This window comes from Bos taurus, chromosome 17 (assembly GCF_002263795.3).
Source record: "Bos taurus isolate L1 Dominette 01449 registration number 42190680 breed Hereford chromosome 17, ARS-UCD2.0, whole genome shotgun sequence".
NCBI classification, from domain to species: domain Eukaryota; kingdom Metazoa; phylum Chordata; class Mammalia; order Artiodactyla; family Bovidae; genus Bos; species Bos taurus.
Window position 1 is genome coordinate 1,967,779 of NC_037344.1, and position 22,132 is coordinate 1,989,910.

At 39.5% G+C, this 22,132-nt stretch overlaps 1 protein-coding gene across 3 annotated transcripts in view; it reads left to right on the forward strand.

The window, feature by feature from the left end:
• MAP9 (microtubule associated protein 9) overlaps positions 1-12,260 on the forward strand; it is a 48,883-nt gene extending 36,623 nt beyond the window's left edge. For 2 of the 3 annotated variants that reach the window (XM_024977428.2, XM_024977429.2), the window contains exon 14: positions 9,183-12,260. In XM_024977428.2, coding sequence (XP_024833196.1) covers positions 9,183-9,305 — 123 coding nt within the window. In that variant the 3' untranslated portion in view covers positions 9,306-12,260. The remainder of the gene's footprint in view (positions 1-9,182) is intronic. The other variant, NM_001206151.1, reaches the window with a different exon arrangement.
• The last annotated feature ends 9,872 nt before the right edge of the window (positions 12,261-22,132 follow it).

Genomic DNA, 22,132 nt, shown 5'->3' on the forward strand with positions numbered 1-22,132 from the left:
AAGTAATGTCTCTGCTTTTTAATATGCTGTCTAGCTTGGGTATAACTTTCCTTTCACGGAATAAGCATCTTTTAGTTTCATGGCTGCAAAGAAGCATAGACAACTAATAATTTACCAAACTGCCACTCCTCCCAAGCCATTCAGCAGAGATTGTCAAAGGGCTCCCTGATACCACTGCTTTTTGGAATACAAGGAAACTGCTTTATAGTTTTAGCATAGACTTAAAGAAACAGACAGTCAAGGCTGCAGGATGAAAATACCAAATGCTATTAACATTTCAGCTATTCCTATATCACTGTTTGGATTTTATATTAATTCTCAAATACACAGTCATTTCTTGGAAGAGAATATAGCAGGGAAACCAAATGGTTCTAAAATTCACCTGATATAATAAAAATGTGAGACTATGGAAGATAAATTTTCAAAATAATGTGAAACAGGATTATATCAATCACACAATGAACTTACCATTTCACTCACCTATGAATCCACATTCTTCTAGCTTCCTGGATTATTCCCATCAAGTCTCAGTATATATAATCTTAAATAAAAATAAACTTTTTAAATTCTTCATTTCTCTCCAGCTATAATTCCATATTTCATTACTCTTTTTTATAGCTAAACTTCTGGAAAGTTTGTTTATACTTCCTTAGTTCTTCATATTCTTTCCATCCTTAATAAACTCCAATCTTAACCCTTTCCCAGAACTCCATTTTGAGAGTTATGATTTTGCCAGACCATTTAACCTATAGGATGTATTCTTTTCTGCCCCATATCCTAGACCTCTGGGCATTCTGCATACTCAATTTCTCCTTCCATTTATAACTGTCTCCTCCTCTGTTGCCCTGGTCCCCCTGTTTACCTCTCAACTCTCTGTCTTCCTTCTCCAAATCACCAGTTGACAGCTCTTTTTTTTTTTTTTTTTTTTTAACTTGTGTTCTAAATGTTACAATGACCTGCCACAGTAGATAGAAGATCTTACACATTCACCGTGTCATTCTCATTGGGGACCCTCTCCCATCCCTGCCAGGCTGTGTTCACACTGGCACTCTATTCACCCATCTTCTCCTTGTGTGAGAGTCTCACGCAGATGCCTCTCCTCAGTGCACATCACCAGTGTCTCCTCTTACCCATCACATCTCACTGAAAGCGAATGCCTGAATCCACTTTTCTTTGAAAGTAAGAATTTCCTTTTATTTTTTTTATCAGTCACAACAGCTTATTTATAAATTTCATAAAATTTCACACAATTTGGAATTATCTGTTGTTTATGTACTTGTTTATTAACCATCTATTTTGAAAATTCCCTAATGGACAGGGACAGTAATTTATGTGTTTCGATTTTATAATCACTTCATGCATGGCTTCTTGTATACTACTTGACCATGGTAAAGTCTTGGTGCTTAACAGAATGAAAGAGCATACAGTAGCCAAGAAATTAAAAGATGGTTGCTCCTTGAAAGAAAAATTATGACAAACCTAGAGAGCATATTAAAAAGCAGAAACATCATTTTGCCAACAAAGATCCGTATGAGTTGGACCATAAAGAAGACTGAGCGGTGAAGAATTGATGCATTCGAACTGTGGTTTTGGTGGAGACTCTGGAGAGTCCCTTAGTCTGTGAAGAGATGCAACCAGTCAATCCTAAAGGAAATAAATCCTGAAATTTCTTTAGAAGGACTGATGCTGAAGCTGAAGCTCCAGTACTTTGACCAGCTGATGCGAAGAGCTGACTCATTGGAAAAGACCCTGATGCTGGGAAAGATTGAAGGCAGGAGGAGAAAGGGACGACAGAGGATGAAATGGTTGGATGGCATCGACTACTCAATGGACATGAGGTTGAGCAAACTCTGGGAGATGGCGAAGGACAGGGAAGCCTGGCGTGCTGCAGTCCATGGGGTCGCAAAGAATCAGAAATTACTAAGCAACTGAACAACAGCAGCAACAAGGAGAATAATAGACCATGGACTCCTCAGAACCTGTTACCTGTAAGGATGTACTATATAATAAAGTAACACAAATTAATGGATGTGAGGCAGTAACAATTGGCATTATTCATGACATTTGGACATAAAGTCACTTCAAACAATTCTTTATTGTAATACATACTTCAAAAGACTCAAGCATTAAGCTGGCTTCCTCAGTGGCTCAGCGGTAACGAATCTGCCTACAGTTCAGAGAATGCGCATTCAATCTCTGGGTTGGCAAGATCCCCTGGAGAAGGAAATAGCAAAACAGTCCTTTATTCTTGCCTGAGAAGTCCCATGGACATGTAACATGGCAGGCTGCAGTCCATGAGGTTTGCAAGGAGTTGGACACGACTTAATGATTAAAAAACAACAGTAAAATTCCAAACAATACGATACATAATAATACAAAATAAAAAGTAAGTATACATCAGGGGCAGTGGCTATGCTTTGCTGGAACAGCCGTGAAGAGATACCCCATGTCCAAGGTAAGAGAAACCCAAGTAAGATGGTAGGCGTTGAGAGAGGGCATCAGAGGGCAGACAGACTGAAAGCACAATCACAGACAACTAGCCAATCTGATCACACTGACCACAGCTTATCTAACTCAGTGAAACTAAGCCATGCCATGTGGGGCCACCCAAGATGGATGGGTCATGGTGGAGAGGTCTGACAGAATGTGGTCCACTGGAGAAGGGAATGGCAAACCACTTCAATATTCTTGCCTTGAAAACCCCATGAATAGTATGAGAAGACAAAAAGAAAGGACACTGAAAGATGAACTCCCCAGGTCAGTAGGTGCCCAATATGCTACTGGAGATCAGTGGAGAAATATCTCCCAGAAAGAATGAAGGAATGGAGCCAAAGTAAAAACAATACCCAGTTATGGATGTGACTGGTGATAGAAGCAAGGTCCAATGCTGTAAAGAGCAATATTGCATAGGAACCTGGAATGTTAGGTCCATGATTCAAGGCAAATTGGAAGTGGTCAAACAGGAGATGGCAAGAGTGAACGTCAACATTCTAGGAATCAGCAAACTAAAATGCACTGGAATGGGTGAATTTAACTCAGATGACCCTATATCTACTACTGTGGGCAAAAATCCCTGAGAAGAAATGGAGTAGCCATCATAGTCAACAAAAGAGTCTGAAATGCAGTACTTGGATGCAATCTCAAAAACGACAGAATGATCTCTGCTCATTTCCAAGGCAAACCGTTCAGTATCGTGGTAATCCAAGTCTATGCCTCGACCAGTAATGCTGAAGAAGCTGAAGTTGAATGGTTCTATGAATACCTACAAGACCTTTTAGAACTAACACCCAAAAAAGATGTCCTTTTCACTATAGGGGACTGGAATCCAAAAGTAGGAAGTCAAGAAACACCTGGAGTAACAGACAAATTTGGCCTTGGAGTACAGAATGAAGCATGGCAAAAACTAATAGAGTTTTGCCAAGAGAATGCACTGGTCAGAGCAAACACCCTCTTCCAACAACACAAGAGAAGACTACATATGGAAATCAGCAGATGATCAACACCAAAATCAGATTAATTATATTCTTTGCAGGCAAAGATGGAGAAGCTCTATACAGTCAGCAAAAAAAAAAAAGCTCTGGCCTGGAGCTGACTATGGCTCAGATCATGAACACCAAATTCAGACTTAAATTGAAGAAAATGGGGAAAACCACTGGACCATTCAGGTATGGCCTAAATCAAATCCCTTATGGTTATACAGTGGAAGTGAGAAATAGATTTAAGGGAATAGATCTGATAGACACACTGCCTGATGAACTATGGACGGAGGTTCGGGACATTGTACAGGAAACAGGGATCAAGATTATCCCCAAGAAAAAGAAATGCAAAAACCAAAATGGCTGTCTGAGGAGGCCTTACAAATAGCTGTGAAAAGAAGAGAAGTGAAAAGCAAAGGAGAAAAGGAAAGATATAAGCATCTGAATGCAGAGTTCCAAAGAATAGCAAGGAGATATAAGAAAGCCTTCCTCAGCGATCAATGCAAAGAAATAGAGGAAAACAACAGAATGGGAAAGACTAGAGATCTCTTCAAGAAAATTAGAGATACCAAGGGAACGTTTCATGCAAAGATGGGCTCAATAAAGGACAGAAATGGTATGGACCTAACAGAAGCAGAAGATATTAAGAGGTGGCAAGAATACACAGAAAAACTGTACAAAAAAGATCTTCATAACCCAGATAATCACAACGGTGTGATCACCTAGAGCCAGTCATCCTGGAATTTGAAGTCAATTGGGCCTTAGGAAGTATCACTATGAACAAAGCTAGTGTAGGTGATGGAATTCCAGTTGAGCTATTTCAGACCTTAAAAGATGATGCTGTGAAAGTGCTGCACTCAGTGTGTCAGCAAATTTGGAAAACTCAGCAGTGACCACAGGACTGGAAAAAGGTCAGTTTTCATTCCAATCCTGAAGAAAGGCAATGCCAAAGAATGCTCAAACTACTGCATAATTGCACTCATCTCACACACTAGTAAAATAATGCTCAAAATTCTCCAGGGCAGACTTCAGCAATACATGAATCATGAACTTCCAGATGTCCAAGCTGGTTTTAGAAAAGGCAGAGGAACCAGAAATCAAATTGCCAACATTTGCTGGATCATCGAAAAAGCAAGAGAGTTCCAAAGAAACATCTATTTCTGTTTTATTGACTATGCCAAAGCCTTTGACTGTGTGGCCACAATAAACTATGGAAAATTTTGAAAGAGATGGGAATACCAGACCACCTGACCTGCCTCTTGAGAAAACTTTATGCAGGTCAAGAAGCAACGGTTAGAACTGGACATGGAACAACAGACTGGTTCTAAATAGGAAAAGGAGTACATCAAAGCTGTATACTGTCACCCTGCTTATTTAACTTCTTTGCAGAGTACATCATGAGAAACGCTTGCCTGGAGGAAGCACAAGCTGGAATCAAGATTGCCAGGAGAAATATCAATAACCTCAGATATGCAGGTGACACCACCCTTATGGCAGAAACTGAAGAGGAACTAAAAAGCCTCTTGATGAAAGTGAATGAGGAGAGTGAAAAAATTGGCTTAAAGCTCAACATTCAGAAAACGAAGATCATGGCATCTGGTCCCATCACTTCATGGGAAATAGATGGGGAAACAGTGGAAACAGTGTCAGACTTTATTTTTCTGGGCTCCTAAATCACTGCAGATGGTGATTGCAGCCATGAAATTAAAAGATGCTTACTCCTTGGAAGGAAAGTTATGGGCAACCTAGACAGCATATAAAAAGCAGAGACATTACTTTGTCCACAAAGGTCCATCTAGTCAAGGCTATGGTTTTTCCAGTAGTCATGTATGGTTGTGAGAGTTGGACTATAAAGAAAGCTGAGTGCCAAAGAATTGATGCTTTTGAACTGTGGTGTTAGAGAAGACTCTTGTGAGTCCCTTGGACTGCAAGGAGATCCAACCAGTCCATCCTAACAGAAATCAGTCCTTGGTGTTCATTGGAAGGACTGATGTTGAAGCTAAAACTCCACTATTTTGGCCACCTTATGCACAGAGCTGACTCTTGAAAAGATCCTGACGTTGGGAAAGATTGAAGGCAGGAGGAGAAGGGGAACCCAGAGGATGAGATGGTTAGATGGCATCACCAACTCAGTGGACATCAGTTTGGGTGGGCTCCTGGTGTTGCTGATGGACAGAGAGGCCTGGCGTGCTGCAGTTCATGGGGTTTCAAAGAGTTGGACACGAATGAGCAACTGAATTGACTGCTGATTGATAGGTTGTTGGACGATAATTTTCTACCACTTTGGAAAATAAATCGTTGTCATCCAGCAAATCCGTACATATTCATACCCTACAAACTGGCATTTTCTTTCCTAGGCATGTATATGGAGATTCTTGACTTTCAAGCACAAGGAATCAGACGTTTACAGCAGCATTGTCTTTGTGTGGGAAGAAAACATTAGGACATCATGTCTTCAAGACCAAAATACGTGTGTTGTAAATTGTGATATGTTGATATACTAGGATTCTGTGCCTCACTGAATTAGAACTATGACTCTATATAGATTTATCTTAGAGATAAAATGATACAGAAGACAGTTGCCAAAGAATATATAGTATGATGCCATTTAGCATTGATTTAAAATTGATGCTTTCAAATTGTGTTGCTGGAGAAGACTCTTGAGACTCCAACAGTAACACCTTTTTGCATAAATTTTAAAAATCTGCCAAAAACTTGTTATTTGGGATGAATGCATGCATGATAAAGGTATTGAGATGTACTGCAACTATAGCACTACATTCAGAGTAATGGTTAGGTCTGGAGGGTAGAGAAAAAACAAGTGCAGTGAGAGAAAGGATACAAGGGCTGCACAAGTATTGATCATGTTTTATTTCAAAAGGCAGGTAGTGAGTGTACAGATTTTAACTGTATTACTCTTTAAAGTTGTCTATGGTTGAAATATTAATTTTTAAAAAAAAATTAAGGACTAAAAATAATATAGATAAAATGCTACAAGGATAATATGCATTACACGAAAATATGAAAATTGCTAAAAATTGTAAACACTGATACCCATGCAGTTAGATGAGCAAATAATTGCACAAAAAATTCACAAGAAGACTAAACAAGTGAAAAGATGCTCAAGCTCAATAATAAGCAAAGAAATATGAGCCTCAATATTCAAATATCTGTAAACACTGAAGTATCTTCTGCTGCCATCACATACTCAACCTTTGCATCTAGTAATTTATTTCTGAGACTCTGTTTTCCAAAAGTCATCACTAACTTCTGACAATTATTCTCTTTGAATTATGGAATTACAGGTCTTTTTCTTCCTATTTTACATAATTCTTTTAAAATATTATCACTTTTAATATTTAAAAAAATTAAGTGGTGTGCTAATACCTGTTGATAGTATACTTATAAATCAGCAACATTCCCTAGCTGCTATTGCTGTCTAACCAATTAAGGGATTTCCAGAAATACATGATATGCAGATGATACCACCCTTATGGCTAAAAACGAAGAACTAAACAGTGTGCTGATGAAAGTGAAAGAGGAGAGTGCAAAAGTTGGCTTAAAGTTCAACATTCAAGAAACTAAGATCATGGCATCTTGTCCCATCACTTCATGGCAAATACATGGGGAAACAACGGAAACAGTGAGAAACTTTATTTTCTTGGTCTCCAAAATCACTGCAGATGGTGACTGCAGCCATGAAATTAAAAGATGCTTGTTCCTTGGAAGAAAAGCTATGACCAATATAGACAGCATATTAAAAAGCAGAGACATTATTTTGCAGATAAAGGTCTGTATAGTCAAAGCTATGGTTTTTCCAGTAGTCATGTATGGATGTGAGTTGGACTATAAAGAAAGCTGAGTGCCAAAAAAATTAATGCTTTTGAACTGTGTTGGAGAAAACTCTTGAGAGTCCCTTGGACTGCAAGGAAATCAAATCAGTCAATCCTAAAGGAAATCAGTCCTGAATAGTCATTGGAAGGACAGATGCTTAAGCTGAAGCTCCAGTACTTTGGCCACCTGATGTGAAGGACTGACTCATTGGAAACGACCTTCACTCTGAGAAAGATGGAAGGCAGGAGGAGAAGGGGATGACAGAGGATGAGATGGTTGGATGGTATCACTGACTGGATGGACATGAATTTGGGCAAGCTCCAGAAGTTGGTGATGGAAAGGGAAGCCTGGCATGGGGTTGCAAAAAGTCAGACATGAATGAGCAACTAAACTGAACTGAGAAAAACATTTATTTCTGTTTCATTGACTCTGCTAAATCCTTTGACTGTGTGGATCACTACAAACTGTGGAAAATTCTTCAAGGGATGGGAATACCAGACCACCTTACCTGTCTCCTGAGAAATCTGTATGTAGATCAAAAAGCAACAGTTAGAACCAGACATGGAACAACGGACTCAAAATTGGGAATGGAGTACATCAAGGCTATATATTGTCACCCACCTATTGTACTTCTATGCAGAGGACATCATGCAAAATGCCAGGCTGATGACTCACAAGCTGGAATCAAGATTACTGGGAGAAACATCAACAACCTTAGATATGCAGATGATACCACTCTAATGGCAGAAAGCAAAGAGGAACTAAAGAGTCTCTTGATGAGGGTGAAAGAGGAGAGTGAAAAGGCTGGCTTAAAACTCAACATTCAAAAAACTAAAATCATGTCATTCTGGTCCCATCACTTCATGGCAAATAGATGGGGAGAAAGTGGAACCAGTAACAGACTTTGTTTTCATGGACTTCAAAGTCACTGGATAGTGACTGCAACCATGAAATTAAAAGATGCTTTCTCCTTGGAAGAAAATCTATGGCTAAGCTAAGCTAAGTCACTTCAGTCATGTCCAACTCTGTGTGACCCCATAGACAGCATCCCACTAGGCTCCCCCATCCCTGGGATTCTCCAGGCAAGAACACTGGAGTGGGTTGCCATTTTCTTCTCCAATGCATGAAAGTGAAAAGTGAAAGTGAAGTCCCTCCATCGTGTCCGACTCTTAGCGACCCCATGGACTGCAGCCTACCAGGCTCCTCCACCCATGGGATTTTCCAGGCAAGAGTACTGGAGTGGGGTGCCATTGCCTTCTCCGTGGCAAACCTAGACAGCATATTGAAAAACAGAGACATCACTTTGCCAACCAAGGTCCAAATAGTCAAAGCTATGATTTTTCCAGTAGTCATGTATGGATGTGAGAGTTGGACCATAAAAAAGACTGAACACTGAGCAATTGATGCTTTCAAATCGTGGTGCCAGAGAAGACTTTTCAGAGTCCCTTGAACAGCAAGAAGATCAAATCCTAAAGGAAATCATCCCTGAATATTTATTAGAAGGATTGATGCTGAAACTGAAGCTCCAGTACTTTGACTACCTGATTCAAAGAGCCAATTCATTGGAAAAGACCCTGACGCTGGGAAAGATTGAGGGCAAGGAAAGAAGAGGGCTGCATAGGATGAGATGGTTAGATAGCATCACCAACTCAATGGACATGAGTTTGAGCAAACTCCAGAAGATACTGAAGGACAGGGAAACCTGGCATGCTGCAGTACATGGGGTTGAAAAGAATCAGACATGACTTAACAAAGCTAACAAATGACATTTAAATACCTTATAATGATTATTTTGTTCTTGAGCAAGCAACTTGATTTTAAAATAATGGTCATATTTGTATATAAATTTATAGTTTTTTCTTTTCTCTTTAGGAAAAAAAAGAAAGGAAGGAAAGAATTGAACGAAAACAAAAGAAACACCATCCCTTTCTTGAAAATGAGACACTTCCTCCATGGAGCCCTCCAAGTAGAACTGTGTTCTCAAAAGTGTTTTGATAATTCTGAAAACTAAGATCATGGCATCTGGCCCCATCACTTCATGACAAATAGATGGGGAAACGATGGAAACAGTGACAGGCTTTATTTTGGGGGGCTCCAAAATCACTGCAGATGGTGACTGCAGCCATGAAAGTAAAAGACACTTGCTCCTTGGAAGAAAAGCTATGACCAACCTAGACAGCTATGACCAACCTAGACAGCATATTAAAAAGTAGTGACATTACTTTGTCAACAAAGGTCTGGCTAGTCTAAGTTATGGTTTTTCCAGTAGTCATGTATGGATGTGAGAGTCAGACTATAAAGAAAGCTGAGCACCAAAGAATTGCGTTTGAACTGTGGTATTGGAGAAGACTCTTGAGAGTCTCTTGGACAGCAAGGAGATCCACCCAGTCCATCCTAAAGGAAATCAGTCCTGAATATTCATTGGAATGACTGATGCTGAAGCTGAAACTCCAATACTTTGGCCACCTGATGCAAAAAACTGACTCATTTGAAAAGACCTGGATTCTTGGAAAGATTGAAGGCAGGAGGAGAAGGGGACCACAGAGGATGAGATGGTTGGATGGCATCACCAACTCAATGGACATGAGTTTGAGTAAACTCCGGGAGTTGGTGATAGACAAACAGGCCTGGCGTGCTGCAGTCCATGGGGGTGGCAAAGAGTCAGAGACTCTGAGTGACTGAACTGAACTGAACTGATTCTTGCCTTATTTAGTTATTTATCAGTTCAACTATTTTAGCCAAACTAACTTTAAAGCTATTCATTCAGTTATTTATTGTTAGAAGAGTCTGTTTTAATTAATGCTGATCATTTCTGCTGACAATGAAAAAGATGCTTTGGAGTTTACTCAGTGAAAGCAATGAAGGTATTTTTATCTCTAGATGTGTGTGTGTGCTTGCGTCTCAGTTGCATCTGACTGACCTTTTTCAACCCCATGGGCTGTATCCCGCCAGGTTCCTCTGTCCATGGGATTTTCCAGGCAAGAGTACTGAAGTGGGTTGTCATTTCCTTCTCTAGGGGATCTTCCTGACCCAGGAATCAAACCCACGTCTCTTGTGTCTCCTGCATTGGCAGGCAGATTACTACTGTGCCATCTGGTAAATTGCCAAAAATGAAGAGCTAATAATCAGATTGCTTTTAACCATTGAAATATATAACCCTTTATCATGTCCTGATAATTCTTACAGTCTGATGATCCATGATGACTTGCACTAACCTGTGCATGTTATTTAAGTGTGTTTATTCCCCAATATCAAAAGAAAATCATCTAGTACCTTAATCATAGAAATAATTAAATTTCTGAATGATTGACTGCACATCTAGATTCACGTTTTAAAATGAATGATTACCGCAGTATACATATACTATTTCTTCTAAAACTAGCCTTTAGCTCAAAGTAGTTGCATTTACACTGTACAACTTAGAATTTTGGTCAGCTGAGGCAGTAGTTACAGTAGAATCATTCAAATCATCAAGGAATTTTATTTAAGAATGTTACCTTATGTTTTAATATGAGTGTACTTTATCTGTTCCTGCTAAAATGACAATCATAGGCACTTTATGAGTAGACCTCTAAACTGTATCTCCTAAATTTTATCTCACTTTATCATTTCATTGATATCAAAAGATGTCCATTTCATAGTAGTGGTATACGTTAGTTATGGAAATTTCACAAGAGTCCAGGGTCATTATAACTGTTATTTTCTAGACTAAAGCCATAAAAATGATAGACAATTTTTGTCCTCTTAGCTAATCTAGAATCATATAACTTAAATTTAGAAGAAATTATGAAAAGATAATTTGTAGAAAATGTCCAAAGTATGTATTTATTTGATCTCTGCATGTCCTCATTAATCGTACTCATACTTGTCATCTAGTTTATCACAGACCAAGTGTATGCTCTGAGTTGAAACACTGCTTTAACCAGTGAGGCAATGCAGTAGTAGATGAGAGTAAAATTACTGTTTATTAAGCATCTGTTGTATACTCTCTACTAGATCTTTACAAGTATTATTTTTTTGTCTTTACAACAGCTATTCAGAGTATATGTTATTATCTTCATTTTGCAGATAAAAGTACTGAGATAGAAATCAATCAAAAATGTAAAAAAGGAATTTATAATATTTGAGTTAGTTCAAATGCCCATGTCTATTAACTGAATGTCAGAATACCCAGTCGATTAAGAAACTTAGACTTTGAGACAGTTATTCAGGAGGTTTCACACTCTGAGGATTAGCCTGCTTGCTTCAGTGGGTGTGCAAAGTAGGAAAAATGTCATGCATATCTCTGTAAGATCACATCAGTGCTACAGATTTTAAAAAATAAATCATAAATAAAACAGAATAGATTAAGTATGTATTGTATTGAATTAGCTATTTAGAGCTTAAAAGATATTTGCAAATTCCATGGAGGTAAAGAAAAATAGAAAAAAGTACATCTACTTTTATGGCTGAGATCTTCACTATGTGTGTGATAGATTTCACATGAAATATTTTCTTCAGCATCCTGACCATTTTCTTCTAATTTATCATGCTTAGTGAATTAATAGTTATCACATTATAGTTAATTAACAAAGCATAAGGAAAGGCTTAATAAGTAAGTGTTCATTGTTTTCATTTACTTCTTATGCTGAGCCGTGTGTTTCCCCATCTCATGTTTGTGACAAGATTAACATGGATGGGGCTGATAATGGTAAGTTAACATTGCACATGACTGATGTACAAGAATAAATCTCTGCTTCCCTGGACAGCCTAGTTGTAGCACTCAAAAGAAAATATAGAGATGACCTGCATTTGGGACTTCTAAAAAGAAATCTAAATAGTAATTCCATAGCATTCTTGTGAGGTAAATGAAAAGGGAAACTGAGGTGTTGTCAAAGACCCAACAAGTCATTTCTCTCAAATAGAATTTTCATCTTACTATGCTAAATAAAATATTATTTCCTGTTTACAGCAAGCTGTACTGATTGAATGGTCTAACAGAATGAAATAACCTCTTCTCCTGTAGCAGAAATAAACCTTAGTTCTGAGAGCTGAGTGAATTTACTTTTTGAGGTCCGAAGAGACAAATCAAGCCTGATAATATTCTCTGGAAGATGTTTATCTTTTTAAGGCATATGATTTCCGTGTATTTCTTTTAAAATGATCAGATATCAATATCATTAACATTTATTAAGTTTTTCTTAAAATATGTGTGTGCTCAATCATGTCCAACTCTTTGCAACCCCAGGAGCCTGGCAGACTCCTCTGTCCGTGGTATTTTCCAGGCAAGAATACTGGAGTGGGTTGCCATTTCCTTCTCTTCCAGGAAATCTTCCTCACCCAGAGACTGAACTGGCTGTCTCCTGTTTCTTCTGCCTTGGCAGGTGGATTCTTTACCACTGCACCACCTGGGAATATGAGGGAATATTAATTCAAATTAAAAACACTAAAACCCTACAGATTTTCAGATTAAACTTCTACTTTTGTAAACTGTATTGAGTACTTGAAAAATGCTGACACTTTCAAGTAAAGAGCAATTTAATGAATATTTTAAAACATTACTGATAACAATTTCCCTAGAAATTTTAATGATAGTAAAAGATAAAATTTTATTCAGAACTGAAGTTTCATAATAACCAAGGAAACTGTGCTAAGTCACTTCAGTTGTGTCTGACTCTTTGTGACCCTATGACTGTAGCCCACCAGGCTCCTCTGCCCATGGGATTCTCCAAGCAAGAATACTGGAATGGGTTGCCATTTCCTTCTCCAGGGGATCTTCCTGATCCAGGGAGTCGAATCCAAGTTTCCTATGTCTCCTTCATTGGCAGGCAGGTTCTTTACCACTAGCGCCACCATTTTATTCAGAATCAAAGTTCATAATAACCAAGAAAATTAGTGTTACATAAATAAAAAGAAATGATATGGCATGTTAGATCAGGAAGAGGTTAAAATTTTCTTAATGTAAGAAAATAAGAACTAGGGCTTCACTGGTGGCTCAGTGGTAAAGAATCTGCCTGCCAGAGGAGCATACACAGGTTTGATCCACATTCCAGGAAGATCCCACATGCCTCGGAATAACAAAACCTGTGCCCAACAACTCCTGAGCCTGTGTTCTAGGGCCCTGGAGCCGCAACTGCTGAGCCCATATACTGCAACTGTGGACATCTGTGCAACCTAAAACCTGTGCTCCGCAACAGGAGAGGCCACTTCAGTGAGAAGCCCAGACAACACAGCTAAAGAGAGCAGCCTCACTCGCTGCAGGTATGGACAGAGAAAGGTCCGTGAGGCAATGAAGACCCAGCACAGCCAAAAACAAATACATAAATAAAATTATAAAGAAAAAGAAAGTAAGAATTGTTCGGGGATAGCAGTATTCCAATGATTTGTATTGCACCACATTTTGAAAATGTGAGTAGTTCATTTACTGTTTTAAATAGTGTTGAAACTGATGTTTTTCACTGTTGCCAAAGCAGTAGCTGTTAGTTACATGTCCAAAGTTTGGTACCATAGAGTGATACAACTATGCATCTGAAAGAGATTTTAATAAACCTGGTCCAAATTCTTATTTCTAAGTTAAAGAAACTGATTTCCAAAGCCTTGCACTTGCCTGTTCTCACACAAAGGACCATAAGAAATCTAGAATTACAACTCAGGTATCAGGTTTCCCAGCTGTAGATTGTCCACCATTCTACAGTTTTGATAATCTGCCATTATTAATGTCATTGATTTTTATACTCTCAGATGTGTCCTTGCTCTTCCACAGCCTTCTCCATAACCTCAGATCAGAGCTGTTTGTGCACCTACATTCTCATGGAAAATGTGGGGAAATACTGTAGTTTTTAAAATGCTGAATCATGGGCTAAGATACAGTAGAGAAAAAGAATTTTACAAAATAGGAGAAATTGATATTTCTCAAAATCATTCCCAAGAATAAACTAGTGCAAAGAAACTCACTGTCCTGAATTTAATTTTGACTCTGCTTTCAATAATGCTGTATTAAAAAATATTTAAACCCACATGCCTCCATTCTATGCAAAGCAAAGATACTATCAAGTATCCTGCATCCTGGATACACTGGCTACCAGAAATAAAGAATGTTATGTAACATTTAACTGGAGATTTCTCTGAATTCTTTTTATGTTAAAATTTCATGTTATTTGGTTATTTTGAAACATATGTATTACATGTAGTTGTATAATGTTGACGAGTGAACTAAACTCTTCCTAAATGATGTTTTAAGAATTATTTTAGGAGATGTGTTTAATGTCTGATGTTTAGTAGCATAATTTCATATGATGCATTAAAAGTGAATCATTCAACATGTATTTTATTGGGTGATATTTACTGAGTCCAAGTTTCATTTCATAATGATAGGAAATATTGTATTAGTTTTATTTGTGGGCTAAAGGGCTACAAATAAGACCTGGAACTGACTGTGGCTCAGATCACCAGCTCCTTACTGCAAAATTCAGGCTTAAATTGAAGAAAATAGGGAAAAGCAGTAGGCCATTGACGTATGACCTAAATCAAATCCTTTATGATTATACAGTGGAGGTGATGAATAGATCAAAGGATTAGATCTGGTAGACAGAGTGCCTGAAGAACTATCGATGGACATTTATAGCATGTGCAGGAGCCAGTGATCAAAACCATCCCAAAGAAAAATCCAAGAAGTCAAAGTGGTTCTCTGAGAAGGGTTTACAAATAATTGAGGAAAGAAGAGAAGCAAAAGGCAATGGCAAAAGAAAAAGATATGCATAACTGAATTCAGAGTTCCAGAAAATAGCAAGGGGAGATAAGAAGAACTTCTTAAATAAACAATGCAAAGAAATAGAGGAAAACAAAAGAATGGAAAGACTAGAGATCTATTCAAGAAAACTGGAAATAGAAAAGGAACATTTCATGCAAGGATAGGGGTCATAAAGGATAGAAATGGTAAATACCTAACAGAAGGATAACAAATTAAGAGGTGGCAAGAATGCAGTGAGAACTATACAAGAAAGGTCCTAATGACCTGTATAACCAGTGGTCACTCAACTAGAACCAGACATCCTGGAGTGTGAAGTCAAGTGGGCTTTAGAAAGCATTACTAGGAACAAAGCTAGTGGGGGTGATGAAATTCCAGCTGAGCTATTTCAAATCCTAAAAGATGATTCTCTTAAAGTGCTGCACAAAATATGTCAACAAATTTGGAAAATTCAGCAGTGGCCATAGGATTGGAAATAGTTTTCATTCCAATCCTAAAGAAAGGCAGTGCCAAAGAATGCTCAAACTACCATACAATTGTGCTAATTTTACATGCTAGGAAGGTTATGCTCAAAATCTTTCAACCTAGGCTTCATCAGTATATGAACTGAGACTATCCAGATGTACAAGCAGGGTTTTTGAAGAGGCAGAGGAACCAGCAGTAAAATTGCCAACATTCATTGGATCATAGAGAAAGCAAGGGAGTTCCAGAAAACTATCTGATTCATTGACTACTCTAAAGCCTTTGACTGTATAGATCACAACATATTGTGGAAAATTCTTAAAGAGATTGAAGTACCAGACCACCTTACCTATCCTGAGAAACCTGTGTGCAGGTCTGGAAGCAACAGAACTGGACATGGAACAACTGACTGGTTCCAAGTTGGGAAAGGAAGGTGTCAAGGCTATACATTGTCACCCCGCTTATTTAACTTATATTCAGAGTACATCATGCAGAATGCTGGACTGGATGGACCACAAGATGGAAATGAGAATTGCTGGGAGAAATATCAATAACCTCAGATCTACAGATAATGCCACTCTAATACCAGAAAGTGAAGAAGAACTAAAGTGACTCTTGATGAAGATTCAGAGAGGAGAGTGAAAAAGCTGGCTTAAAACTCAATTTTCAAAAATTCATGGGAAGGACCAATGCTGAAGCTGAAGCTCCAATACTTTGGCCACCTGGTTTGAAGTGCTGACTCACTGGAAAAGACCCTGGGAAAGACTGAAGGCAAAAGCAGAAGGGGACATCAGAGGACGAGACGACTAGAGAGCATCACTGACTCAATGACCATGAATTTTATGAAACTCGGGGAGATAGTGAAGCACAGATGAGCCTGGTGTGCTGCAGCCCATGGGGTCACAAGGCGTCGTACATGACTTAGCAACTGAACAACAATGATGAGATGAAATAATCGTGTGTGCATGAAGCAACTAAATTACTTCAGTCATGGTCAACTCTTTGCAACCCTATGGACTGTAGCCCACCTCCTCTGTCCACAGGAGTCTCCAGGCAGGAAGCCCTTCTCCAGGTGATCTTTCCAACCCAGGGATCGAACCCATATCTCCTTGGCTCCTGCATTGCAGGGGGATTCTTTACCACTAAGCCACTGGGGAAGCCCCTGAAATAATCATATTTTTTTATAAAACTTTATTTAAAAGGACTGAAATTTTGGACATAAAGCTTTTTATTACTTAAAACACTACAGAGATTACAAAGGTAATATAAGTACATAATTATTAGTTCAGTTCAGTTCAGTTAAGTTGCTCACTCATGTCTGACTCTTTGTGACCCCATGAATTGCAACACATCAGGCCTTCCTGTCCATCACCAACTCCTGGAGTTTACTCAAACTCAAGTCCATCGAGTCGGTGATGCCATCCAGCCATCTCATCCTCTGTCATCCCCTTCTCCTCCTGCCCCCAATCCCGCCCAGCATCAGAGTCTTTTCCCATGAGTCAACTCTTCATATGAGGTGGCCAAAATACTGGAGTTGCAGCTTCAGCATCAGTCCTTCCAATGAATACCCAGGACTGATATCCTTTAGGATGGACTGGTTGGATCTCCTTGCAGTCCAAGGGACTCTCAAGAGTTCTCCAACACCACAATTCAAAAGCATCAATTCTTCGGCACTCAGCTTTCTTCTCAGTCCAACTCTCACATCCATACATGACCACTGGAAAAACCATAGCCTTGACTAGACGGACCTTTGTTAGCAAAGTAATATCTCTGCTTTTGAATATGCTATCTAGGCTGGTCATAACTTTCCTTCCAAGGAGTAAGCGTCTTTTAATTTCATGGCTGCAATCACCATCTGTAGTGATTTTGGAGCCCAAAAAAATAAAGTCTGACACTGCTTCCACTGTCTCCCCATCTACTTCCCATGAAGTGATGGGACCAGATGCCATGATCTTAGTTTTCTGAATGTTGAGCTTTAAGCCAAAATTTTCACTCTCCTCATTCACTTTCATCAAGAGGCTCTTTAGTTCCTCTTCACTTTCTGCCATAAGGGTGGTGTCATCTGCATATCTGAGGTTATTGATATTTCTCCCAGCAATCTTGATTCCAGCTTGTGCTTCTTCCAGCCCAACGTTTCTCATGATGTACTCTGCATATAAGTTAAATAAGCTGGGTGACAATATACAGCCTTGAGGTACTCTTTTTCCTATCTGGAACCAATCTGTTGTTCCATGCTCAGTTCTAACTGTTGCTTCCTGATCTGCATGTAGGTTTCTCAAGAGGCAGGTCAGGAGGTGTGGTATTCCCATCTCTTTCAGAATTTTCCACAGCTTATTGTGATCCACACAGTCAAAGGTTTTGACAAGTCAATAAAGCAGAAATAGATGTTTTTCTGGAACTCTCTCGCTTTTTTGATGATCCATTGGATGTTGGCAGTTTGATCTCTGGTTCCTCTGCCTTTTCTAAAACCAGCTTGAACATCTGGAAGTTCACGGTTCACCTATTGCTGAAGCCTGGCTTGGAGAATTTTGAGCATTACTTTACTAGCGTGTGAGATGAGAGCAATTACATAACTATAAAATGCACATAGCAAAAATCACCCACATTCCATTTCCCGAAGATAATCATAGTTAATATATTATATTTTTTCCAAATTTTATTTTCTAAAGCATTTTCCCACATACATAAAATTAAGCCAAGAGTGAATAAGGTAGAGGTACAGTCCCTCTCTATGTTTTTCTGTATTTCTCTCTCTACCATGCTGCTATATGTCTGTATATACGTGTGTGTGTGTGTATATATATATATATATAGTATATAAATTACAATACATGCACATACATGAATATATTCACACTTACATGTTATTATTCTTAAAAAATTATATCAGTCTGCATATGTGGTAACCAGATTTTAAAATATCAGTACATCCAGCAGGTTATGGAACTTAGGATTTAAGACAGTTAATCAGGTTTCATACTCTGAGGATTAACCTTTTGCTGCAGTACATGTACAATATGAGAAAAGTGTTATGGATCATTTTGTAAGATCACATGAGTGCTACAGATAAAGAAATTTCATTGTTGTCATTTAGTTGCTCAGTCTGTCTGACTCTTTGCGACCCTGTGGACTGCAGCACACCAGGCTTCCCTGTCCTTCATGATCTCCTGGAGTTTGCTCATGTCCATTGAGTCAGTGATGGCATCTAACCATCTCATCCTCTGCTGTCCTCTTCTCCTCTTGCCCTCAGTCTTTACAAGTATTAGAGTCTTTGCCAATGAGTTGGCTGTTTGTATCAGGTGGCGAAAGTTTTGGAGCTTCAGCTTCAGCATCAGTCCTTCCAATGAATATTCAGGGTTGATTTCTATTAGGATTGACTGGTTTGATCTCCTTGGACTTCCCTGGTGGCTCAGATGGTAAATACGGGAGACCCAGGTTCAATCCCTGGGTTGGGAAGATCTCCTGGAGAAGGAAATAGCAACCCACTCCAGTATTCCTGCCTGGAGAATCCCAGGGATGGAGGAGCCTGGTAGGCTACAGTCCATGGGGTCACAAAGAGTCAGACATGACTGAGCGACTTCACTTCAAGAAGGATTAACCTTCTTGCTGCAGTACATGTACAATATGAGAAAAGTGTTATGGATCATTTTGTAAGATCACATCAGTGCTACAGATAAAGAAATGTCATTGTTGTCATTTAGCTGCTCAGTCTGTCTGACTCTTTGCAACCCCATGGACTACAGCACACCAGGCTTCCCTGTCCTTCATGATCTCCCGGAGTTTGCTCATGTCCATTGAGTCAGTGATGGTATCTAACCATCTCATCCTCTGCTGTCCCCTTCTCCTCTTGCCCTCAGTCTTTCCCAGTATTAGAGTCTTTGCCAATGAGTTGGCTGTTTGTATCAGGTGGCGAAAGTGTTGGAGCTTCAGCTTCAGCATCAGTCCTTCCATTGAATATTCAGGGTTGATTTCTATTAGGATTGACTGGTTTGATCTCCTTGATGTTTTAGGAGGTAGAAAGTAGACTTTTCTAGTGCACTAAGTATGATATATGAAGGATAGAGAAAAATCAACACTGAGTTCAAGATTTCATCATAGCCTGGGCCAGTGGGTGGATGGTGATGCCTTTTATTCAGATAAATGTGAAGGTGAAAGATTTTGGAGTGTGAGGAATGGTGGATGATAGATTTAAGAGAATTTGTTCCAGACATCTCAGAGTCTAGTGAAGAGATAGGAGAAGGAGATGCTGATTGACCTGAGTATATGTCTGACCCTGCTTGCTCCTTGACTGACACATACCATACAAAACCCCACAACAGTCTTATGCACAGGACACCTCAAGCCTGAGCTATGATCTGTACCAGGAAGCAATTATGTCCCAGGACAACCTATGCATGACTTAAGCCCAATCACAAGTCTAGTCACCACTTCCCTTGCTGTTTGGTGAGTATTTTCTGCCTTCTCCCATCATATTTAGTATGGGCTACTTCAGTATATGTGAAAGACTCTTTGCAACCCTATGGACTATATCCTGCCAGGCTTCTCTGTCCACTGGAGTGGGTAACCATTCCCTTCTCCAGGGGATCTTCCCAACCCAGGGACTGAAACCAGTCTCCCATGTTGCAAGCAGATTCTTTACCATCTCAACCATGAGGGAAGCCCTAGGAAGACACAGCCATATGGTAATTACATCTGGACCATTACACTGACCAGGCTACATACATTTTCTTTACTCTCTAGTTACAGTGTGCAGGCTTCTCATTGAAGTGGCTTCTTTTGTAGAGCATGGGTTCTAGGTATGCAAGTTGCATCAGTTGCAGCATGTGGAATTAGTTGCACTGTGGCATGTGGGATCTTCCCGGACCAGGGCTAGAATCAGTGTCCCCTGCATTGGCAGGTGGATTCTTAACCACTAGACCACCAGGAGAGTCCTATTTTTAAGTTCTTCAGGAACTGCCATAGTGCTTTCTACAGTGGCTATACCATTTTCTATCCCTACCAACAAGGGGTCCAATTTGTTCATATCTTTGCCAACATTTGTTATTTTCTGTTTTGTTTTTTTGTTTGTTTGTTTTGTTTTTTTGAGAGTAGTCATCCTACTGGGTACAACAGAGATTGAGATGATTGGATGGCAAAACCAACTTGATGGACATGAGTTTGATCAAGCTCCAGGAGATGGTGATGGAGAGGGAAGCCTGGCAGTCCATGGAGTCGCAAAGACTTGGACACAACTGAGCTACTGAACAGCAACAAAATTTGCTCATTTTTTATTAATAGTTGTTGTTGCCTGTCATAATTGTTGTTTGGTGTCATACCAGGAAATCATTGTCAAGTCTAATGTCCTGAAGTTTTTGTCCTAAATAAGAAGCTCAATTTACTGAAAGATGGGGAAAGAACTTGTATAAGGACTTTGAAACATTAATAAGATTTATCCTCAGGTTTCCAAGGAGCTAGACAAATGGAGGTTTAGGGAAGGGAGAAGTAAGCTAAACTCACTTGAAGGCTTCCTTCTCTTGTTCATTTGTAAAACCACCCAGTTGTTTGAAACACCGCCAAGAGATTTCTGAGACCAGTGCTGCTTGGCTTCATCAGAGGAACACAGAATGACTGCAGACCCTGCCCATGTCCCCACTGGGGAGGAATTTCACCAGGGCACCAGGGCTCACAGACTCCAGGGAATCCTGGCCCTCAGGACTGGTCTCCTTTCTTCCAGCCAGCTTCAGGTTAGAGGCCCAGGTACCCCCATCCTGGCTCCAACATTCAGGGACTGGATTCTGGGACACTGTAAGGGTAAGTAAGACCCTTACACTCCTTTATCTGCCTGGGGGTTAGAATATCTAAAAAGCTGCAACTAACAAATCATGGAGGGCTGAGTGCTTGCAGCAGATATGGGTGGAAAGATGGGATCTGAGTTCCTATGTCAGCCAGGCCTTTCCAGGGTGAAGATCTGTGCATTTTTTCCTGGGCAGTCAACTCCCCATGTCATCCTCCCAGGGAGCCCAGATCCATGATTATGAAGGTAGAGGCTTTCCCCTTGCTTATCTGTAACTTCCCACTCCCACAGTGAGGAGCCTGGCTCCCACCATCTGCCATTTATCTGTGCATTTCTCCTTTCCAGGTTACATGTGCGGAGGTTTCAGCATCCTTAGCTACTACATCCTGGAAAAGAACTCTATAAAACAAAGCCCACTGTTTATGACAGTCCAGGTTGCCTTTTGTCTACAGATGCTGTTCATTTCCAAAGTTAATTTAGGTTAGCACCTTTTACTCCATCCCCTACAGTTGAGTTTTCCCATACATTTCTAATATGGTTACATTCTGCCATATTGTGTATTCCATCCTGTGACACTCCCACAACCTAAATAACTAAATTTGAATAAATTATGATGGACCCCTTGGGCTGTACAAATCTATGGTCTTAGACAAATGCATAGTGACAGTTATCCATTTTACTGTATCACTTCAAACCCCCACTCCAGGATTGGCTTACCATCTATGTAGCTTTGCCTTTCCTGGAATGTTATAAATGGGGTCATACTGTGTGCAGCCTCTTCATACTGAATTCTTTCACTTAACAGTATACACTGATGATTTATCCAGGTGTTTCAATTGGTTAATGGTTCACTGCTTTCTA